The sequence below is a fragment of the Seriola lalandi genome, unplaced genomic scaffold (assembly GCF_002814215.2).
Source record: "Seriola lalandi dorsalis isolate HSWRI2012SDOR001 ecotype SW California unplaced genomic scaffold, Sedor1 jcf7180002052117, whole genome shotgun sequence".
In the NCBI taxonomy this organism is placed as follows: domain Eukaryota; kingdom Metazoa; phylum Chordata; class Actinopteri; order Carangiformes; family Carangidae; genus Seriola; species Seriola lalandi.
In genome coordinates, this window is record NW_019522670.1 from 220,162 (window position 1) to 228,238 (window position 8,077).

The 8,077-nt window shown below is 41.2% G+C and overlaps 2 protein-coding genes across 2 annotated transcripts; both read right to left on the minus strand.

The window, feature by feature from the left end:
• Nucleotides 1-21: 21 nt before the first annotated feature.
• On the minus strand, nt 22-3,411 carry slc19a3a (solute carrier family 19 member 3a). The gene is made up of 7 exons (XM_023399712.2): nt 3,181-3,411; nt 2,114-2,349; nt 1,427-1,991; nt 1,078-1,156; nt 630-822; nt 386-527; nt 22-301 (listed from the first exon to the last, which is right to left on the minus strand). The coding sequence occupies exons 1-7, from the start codon at nt 3,325-3,327 to the stop codon at nt 152-154; spliced, it is 1,512 nt and encodes a 503-aa protein (XP_023255480.1). The 5' UTR covers nt 3,328-3,411; the 3' UTR covers nt 22-151.
• A 142-nt stretch (nt 3,412-3,553) lies between these two features.
• Nucleotides 3,554-7,980, minus strand: slc19a3b (solute carrier family 19 member 3b). The gene is made up of 8 exons (XM_087172177.1): nt 7,724-7,980; nt 7,331-7,510; nt 6,830-6,992; nt 6,323-6,638; nt 5,967-6,124; nt 4,938-5,130; nt 4,231-4,372; nt 3,554-3,958 (listed from the first exon to the last, which is right to left on the minus strand). The coding sequence occupies exons 1-8, from the start codon at nt 7,871-7,873 to the stop codon at nt 3,806-3,808; spliced, it is 1,455 nt and encodes a 484-aa protein (XP_087028303.1). The 5' UTR covers nt 7,874-7,980; the 3' UTR covers nt 3,554-3,805.
• Nucleotides 7,981-8,077: the final 97 nt, after the last annotated feature.

Here is an 8,077-nt window from a genome sequence, read left to right on the forward strand (position 1 = left end):
ATATTTGTTTTGTATAAAAAAAAAAAAAAAAAAAAAATTATGTTCATGGTGTTGCGGTCAGTAATTTGAAGCTTTTTTTTTTTTTTTTTCTTCCCCCAAATGTAGCCACAGTGAGGACCTAATGTATGAGTGATTATCGTAGCTTGCAGTGTCAGAATGTGTGTTCGTCAAGGACGAGAGATTCGTTTTTGTCTGGAGGACTTGTCTCTTTTTTGTTTCTCTGCGCTTTCCAAATGGTAAACAGTCCCCGAAGTGAAAAAAGAACGGCAATGACTGAGAAGTAGCTGGAGTATATGGTGAACTGCAAAAGAGCACATGATTTTGTGATAAGTGCACGTATAAAGACTTTTTCTGCCTGCACATGTTTTCTGATCAGATAACTCACCTGAGGAATGATGGCCAGGCCCAATCCTCCACTGTCAACCACAACAGAAGTGATAATCGTCTGTAGAACCAGTGCCCCAAAGTTGTTTGCTCCAAAGACTAGTGCATATCTTTCCATCGTCAGGTCAGCTGCAATCTGGTACCTAAGAAGAAGATTTAAATGTTCTTTTTCCTTCACAGGTATTAGCTCTGTATCATGGGATAAAATGTAAACCACCTTATATCAAATGACTTAAAATTCTTACATGGCTATTGTTATCAGCAGCATGTAGAGGCACTTGAAAATGACGTAACTGGTGTAGCAGACCCATATGTTGTTGATTGACGTCATAAGGAAAAGTGCAGCTGCCCCAAGTCCAGAGAAACCCCCCAGGGCCAGCTCTCCCCACTTCTCCCATCTCACCTCAGTGAAGCCTATACCATAAGATGTAGCTGCACCTGAAAAACACATCCATTTAGGATTATTGTAGTAGAAAAGACAATTAAATACGCAGCAAGAAAATGAATTGGATATCTAACAAAAGCTGCTAAGTCATTTTCCTTTTTTGAAAACAAATATATCTACTCTTAATATGGTGTATTAGTAGAACACCTTACAGTGGCCACAACAATGCGACAGTCTGTTCGATTTGCCTAGATTTTCCTTTCCTAATCGGTATTCTGTCCTGAAAACCTTTATCTGATGTTGCTTACTCAACAGGTTGGACACCGCTTCCACGCCTCCATTGTAGATACTGAAGTTCTGAGAAGGCTGCACATGCTCCCACAGCACCTGCAGGGTATATTGTATATTACTTTTTTTGGTGTATCGCGGCTTGGATTTCCTGCGTTTAATCATATCCAACATTGGAATTTCATTTGCAGGTGTATCAACTGTACATTATTTGACCAGGAAGGAGTGGCACAATTTGATCTGCTGCAATCACACTTGGTGCTTTAGATTGGTGCAATGGTTGTATATTACATTTTCACGATAGCATAACCTTAAATTTTCACTTTTTATTTATGTTACATTTACGTTTATATTGCCTTCACAACTGACCTGCACATAGTTGACAGTCTGGTTATACCCGCAGGTGGCCATTGCCCACCACAATGACCAGTACAGCAGCTGTCTGGAGGAATAGCACTGGCAGAAGTCCCTCCACAGCTGCAGGAGAACTTGGCTGCAGCCTTCTGCACCAACCGATTCCTCAAAGTCCACAGCTTTAGGCACTTTTTCATCTTGTCCTTTGACAGCAACTTCCTCTGTTTCTCTGCTTATGTCCACCCTTTCATCTCGCGTGTCTTCCGAGGAGGTCTTTACTCTACTTGTGTGCTCTGTTGCATCCACAGTCCCATCTCTGTCGCTCTTTGTTGCCTCTGTTTCTGTTTTCTGTCTTGTATGTCTGCGATGAAAGAACATGCTCTGCTCTGGCATTGGCAGGAGACAGGAAGAGAGGAGAGCGATGCCAGTGAGAACCAGAGTAAGCACCATTATGTTGTTGTAGGACATGAGGTCGAAGCTGACGAGCAGCTGACCCAGAACAGAGCCCACCGTATACCCCAGCAGCTGGACACTGCGGCTGTAAGAGGTGGCCTTCCGGTACCGTTTCAGATCTACTACACTGTAATAAACAACACAGTCAAAATGTCATATCTGTGCCAATAATGCAAAATTCAGTTCCCTGACACCTGGCAGTACTGGTGCCATGCTTTGCCTTTTGACCTTCAGTAGATGAAGATGTACCTGTAGATGTAGGAGAAATAGGCCACCTCGCTGGCTGTCACCACCCCGTAGAAGAACTGCATGGCCTGCATGGCTGCTACAGTTTTGGTCCACAGAATCATCGCTGTGGTGATGAAGAGCATAACACACTGGAACACCACCACAGGCTTGTAACGCAACCAGTCCGTCAGCAGGAACACTGGCACCAGCACAGACAAGTAGGAGTACGTCCACACGGGGAAAATTTGATTATTAACCTGATGAGGAAACAGTAGTTTGAGAGTGATAAATGTGAAAGAGTGTATATATATGAGACGGGAACTGTATTGCTTCATAGCAAGGTTCAAGGGGCAAAAGTTTGTTTTTATCTTTAGTAGAGACAATTTTAGTCCGATGGCCAAAACAAAATGCGCACTTGTTCTGTCTCTCTTTAGTCATTCATATGCACATGTGTGCACATAACATACATAAAAAGCCTGAATGCAGAAGGTTTACTTGAATGTTAATAATAATAATGTTGATTTTAGGCAACAGAGCTCGAGTTTCCACAGTGATGCTCAATCTGATCTTTACATGATATCAGAACACTTATTCTTGTTTTATTTTTCATTCAAGTCCCCAATTTATGGCATGATCTTTCACTGCAGATCACCTGTCTTTGTGTTTATGTTGCTCAGGCTGTTGCTGAGGGGATTTTCAGAATAATATTAAGCATTATAATAACTTTATAGATAATGTTCATATCATACCTATTTGCAGTACAAGCTCTGTAGGCATAGTAAATATAGTGAATATTTCTTTAGCTAATCTTAAAGAAGATATTTGAATACAAAACATTAAACTGATAGACTTTGGTTAGTGAACACTTAATCACTGAAATCTAAATACAATATCAACTGATTAGTTTTTGATTCTAAGGTGACTGGATTTATAATACACTTACAAACTGTTGGAGAGATTGTATTTAACTTTACTGTGATTCACCAGCTTGGTTATTTTGTATTTATTTATTTAATAATATTTCTCTGATTCATGATCTGCTTAACTCTCTGCTTAACCAATGTAGTTGTTTGTCTTTGCTTTAATACCTGCTCTGTTGTGAGATTCTTGTCCGGCCCTGTCAGGTATGGGATGAGGAAAGGCTCCAGGGGTTTAACTGTGCTGAAGAATCCATAGATGCACAGCAGAGTGGTGGGATACCTCCAGTCTGACCTCCAGCTCTTAACTGCTTCCATCTTCTGCCGTTTTTCTGCCTGTTTCTGCCTGTTTCAGGTGTGTTGTGTTCGTCAGTGTGCTACTCTTTCTGTCTTGCCTCATTGTGGGAAACTACTAAGTGTTGAGCTCGGTTTGTCAATCAATAACCCAGTCAAAGAGCAGCACAGCCTTGGCCAAGATACACGTGTAACAAATTAAACAGGTACAGACACACATCAGGGCTTTATCTTTAATATACTTCACTAATCATTGATAATTGCAGCTTTATTGTGTTTTTTATTGTGCTTGCAAGTTGTAGAGATGATATGAAAAACACTCATGGGATCAGTCAGCAACTAAGGAACATTGCAGTGTCTATGAGCACCATTTTTGAGGCAATAAGATGCTCAGTTTTGCACATATTACAGTGATGTATTTTTATTTTATTCCCAATCAACAAATGAAACAATCACCTGCTCATTTAGTGCTGTCCAGATTATAACAGTTTGTTAAACTTGGTCAGAAAGGGTCAGCAGCGATCACCTCCACACTGGACCTTTGCTCCTGGGCCTCTGTCTGCCCAGGCCTGTGACGATTTACACAGGCGGTGTAGGTCCCTCGGATCAGGAAGAGCACCGAGATGGTAGCGTAGTAGCTCCCGTAGATGATGAACTGCAGAGAGAGGTTTCTGTCATACTCAATGTTACTATTTCAGTCATGCCAAGTATCCATCTACATGTAACGTGTCTGGATGCAACAGTTAATGATAACCACCAGGTGTCACTCTGTCCTCACATTTTGGTGTTTGTTATCTAGCAGAAAGCTGGAGCTGTGTACATTCTTAATTCAGTTTGAGTTTACTCCAACAGGCTTTAATGATCGATATCCATGCTCTGCCAAAGATAGTATAGAAGTAAGACGTGTATAGGGGAGTGGATACATACCTGCGACACAATGTCCAGTCCAAGTGCAGCTTCATCAACAACAACGAACGTAATGATGGTCTGCAGTGAGAGGGCCACAAAAGTGTTGATCCCAAATGTCAAAGCATAGCACTCCATGGAGAGTTTAGATGCAATCTGAAAACTTAAAGGACAAAGGGGATATGACCTCTGAGAGAGCTTACAATAGACAAAGAGTGTCATAGATATTTATAGGTAATGCAAAAAAGAGCTGAAACAATAATATGCCGATCAGAAAGTATTTTGATAGTGAATTATTTGGCTCACTTTTCAAGCAAAAATACCAAACACTTGCTGTTACCAGCTTCTTAAATGAACATTTTCTTCTTTTCACTGTTGTATTTCTTTGTAAATTGATTATCTAAGGGCTTTGGAATGAACAATGAATATGTAATGTTTTGACATTTTATTACGTTTTTATGCACAAAATGATTAATCAAGTAATGGAGAAAGCAGACAAGAACTGGCAGATTAGTTGAAGTTGCAGCCCTAATCCAAAACCAGCCTTCTTTGTGAGTGAGCTTGTTTCACAGAAGGATCCTCGTAACAATCCCTCTTAGGAGCTGAGAAAGTTATTTCAGGCTTTGTGCTCTACTGTTCGTCCATCTACAGAGAGGAGCAATTTAGAGAAAGCTACCGTGGAACTGGAGAACAATAGTTTGGTCGGAGGAATTCTCCAGTGAACTTACGTTGTGATGGTGATGAGAAGCATGTAGCAGGATTTGAATATGACATAACCAACATAGCATGCCCAGATACTGCTGGTGAGCGCCATCAGAAACACAGCACCTGCCCCTACTGCTGAGAACAACCCTAAAGCCAGCTCTCCCCACATGGCCCAGGTCACCTTGATGTAGCCCACAGAGAAGGCTGCTGTAGCACCTGGCCCGTGGATGAAAAAAAAATGAAGTGATTAATCTGTCATTCAGTGGACATCACCTCAAATGTGTCTGTGCATCCTTGTTGTGATTCATTCATCAATCCTAACATTTTTTTTTTTTCCTTGAACACTGGTATAAAGGGGAATATGGCCTCTAAACAAAACCTCTTGCGCTCACATGCCTTTGCTGGCCTCCTCAGCAGCTGCCCATTATGATGAACCACTTTCACCCGGCTCATGGAATCAGCAATTATCAGAGAACCCATTACCTTCTAACTCTATCTCCTTAATTGAAGCAATTACTCTTCTTCTTCTAATGCTGAGCCAGGTTGAGAGTGAGCCAACAGGACCATAGTGATGCTATTCCCTTTCAAAATCAATACAGATTTTCCATTTAATCAGGTACCCCCTATAACCAAGATTGACACCATTGTTTTCTTTTAACTGCAAGTTTTTATAGCTCTATGTGCCATCAGACATAGCAGATTTTAATAACAGTTAAATTTTATTTTGCTCTATATAATGCAGTTGTGCTGCAGCCACCGTCTTCTCCCCCTGTGTTAATTAAACTCAAGTGAAAGTCAGTGATCCCCTGCTTCTGTTAATCTTCTGATCCTCTGTGAGATTACAGTGTTCAACAGCAACTTTCACTCTTTCATTAAATGTGCTTTTGTGCATGTTATCTTGCAATTTTTTTTTTTAGGACACTTGAATCTTTAGTTTATAAGTGGTTTGTCCTGTTTCTATGGTTATGTTTTGGATGGCGATATTTATGTAAGTTGATGGTGATACTGAATTAGACTGAAACAGCTCAAGTCAAGTGTACCAGCAGACTTACCTACAAGAGAACATGCGGCCTCTACACCTCCATTGTAGATGGATGATGTGGCAGATGGTTCTATATGGTCCCACATCAGCTGGATGTAGTTGAAGATCTGAACATAGCCAGCTGTTGCCAGAGCCCACCACAGGGACCAGTAGATTAAATGTCTGCAGGGTGGTCATTATGATAAAGATTATGATCCGGTATGAATACACAATAAACATTTTTTAAAAAACATACATCAAAAATCATCTAATTTGCTCATTTGCTAAATGCATTAAACTATGATTCAGGACAAAGTGTGAAAAAGTTGCATGCTCAGCACAGCTATACTAAAAGTGTATCAATAAAAAGTCAGAAAAAGGAAATGCCTGGAAGAGTACGACTCCCTGAAGCTTTGCCAGAGTAGATGACCTGCAGTGGCCACATTTTCTCTGCTGCACCAGCCAGGGCTGCCATTATGCTCCATTTTCTCTTTCCCTGAGCCAGCTCCCTCCTTATCCATCACTTGCTCCCCAGGCCTTTGTGCTCCCTGTGGCCCCTCCTGCTGGGACTGTGAGTGCACAGCTGCAGCTTTTTTCCCTTTGAAGAACATGTTCCTCTGGGGCATTGGCAACCAGAAGGAAACGAGAAAAGCCATGCTCACAATCCCCAGAGTGATAGCATTGATGTAGAAGTAGTCCACTCCTGTTGATTAGAGTTCATATTTCTTCAGCTCTTAGAGTTCTTCATGCAGTGCAGTACTTTCATACAGTAATTCCATTAGCAGTCATTATTGTTATGCAGGCAGGGCAGATTCATTGTATAGGAAAATACAGAGATACAATGTACATCTAATATTTTTTTATTTATTGTGTATTTAGGCTTGGAAGCCCTACCAAGGGAGACGAGCACTTGGCCGAGGCCGGCACCAAATGTATATCCAGCCAGCATGGCACTGCGCAGGTAACCAGTGGCTCTTTGGTAATTTTCAACTGGAATTATGCTGTAAATGTAGGAAAAGTAGGCCACCTCTGTGGAAGTCACTACAGCATAGTTGACCTGTTGATGGGAAACAGTTTTAAAGAGATTGTAGCCTGTGATCCCTTGTCCAGTAATGCATAACATAATGTATTCTATTTTTACAAGTTCCTCATGAGTAATATGCAGCAGTGCAGTGATACCACATTATGCCTGTGAAGGATTACAGTCTTTTGTATTATCTAAATAAGATATTTTTGGTTTTCAATAAACTTGATATCAGGATACACAGCAACAAGTGCATTTCTGAAGTATAAGTGCTGCATCTTTGATTATTCTGACTAAAACTTTAATGTTACATCAGGAACATTATTACTATTCAAATGTTTTCAATACAAGTTATCAAAATGTCAGCGGACCTGAAGGAAGATCATAGCAGGCAGACCTGGGGCAAAGCAAAGCAGGACATAGTTGGTGACGAGGAATAGCCCCTGTAACATTATGAGGGGCTTGTACCTCAGGAAGTCAGTCAGGAGGAAGACGGGGAAAAGGAAGGCCAGGTAGGAGTATGTCCAGATTGGGAACAGGTAGTTGGTCACCTGTAAACAGAAAGCAACATAGAACAAGAATGCTGATCTAGAGTCACTGGTTCCTTGTCTTGTCCATGCCATGCATATCTCATTGTCGATCAAAACTAGACAGCAGTTAATCTCAGATAAGTGCTCCTAAAATACTTAATGATTACAGACTGTACAGTAACTCTGCGTGAAATTTTTTGTAAATATGGGAATCTCTGTGTCTGCTGTCCTTACCACTTCTGCAGAGATGTTCTTGTGTGGTCCAATTAGGTATGGTGTGAGGAAGGGCTCTGCTACTCTGCAATTAGCAAAAAACCCATAGAGTGACAGGACAGCAGTGGGATAAGCCCAACTGGATGACTTCAGCTTTGCACAACAGCCCATGCTTTCACCCCGGCCGAATTTCTCAGAAACCGTGTTTGTTCTTTGTTTCCTATGGCCACCACGACAGTCTGACTACCTGAACTATCCCCTAAGCGCTGTGAGCTTCCCTGAACCTATCATTACTCATCAGTAGCTAGAACATACACACATAATCTTTATGATCTACACGTGCCTTAGTCAAAGTTTATGAGTGATAGACTTTGA

Coding starts and splice junctions, on each gene's coding strand:
- slc19a3a (XM_023399712.2), bottom strand. CDS start 3,327: ATGGAAGCAGTTAAGAGCTGGAGGTCAGACTGGAGGTATCCCACCACT. Junction 2,350..3,180: donor AGAATCTCACAACAGAGCAG/GTATTAAAGCAA, acceptor TTTCCTCATCAG/GTTAATAATCAAATTTTCCC. Junction 1,992..2,113: donor TATTTCTCCTACATCTACAG/GTACATCTTCAT, acceptor TGTTTATTACAG/TGTAGTAGATCTGAAACGGT.
- slc19a3b (XM_087172177.1), bottom strand. CDS start 7,873: ATGGGCTGTTGTGCAAAGCTGAAGTCATCCAGTTGGGCTTATCCCACT. Junction 6,125..6,322: donor AGGGAGTCGTACTCTTCCAG/GCATTTCCTTTT, acceptor ATAATGACCACC/CTGCAGACATTTAATCTACT. Junction 4,373..4,937: donor CTTCTCATCACCATCACAAC/GTAAGTTCACTG, acceptor TTGTCCTTTAAG/TTTTCAGATTGCATCTAAAC.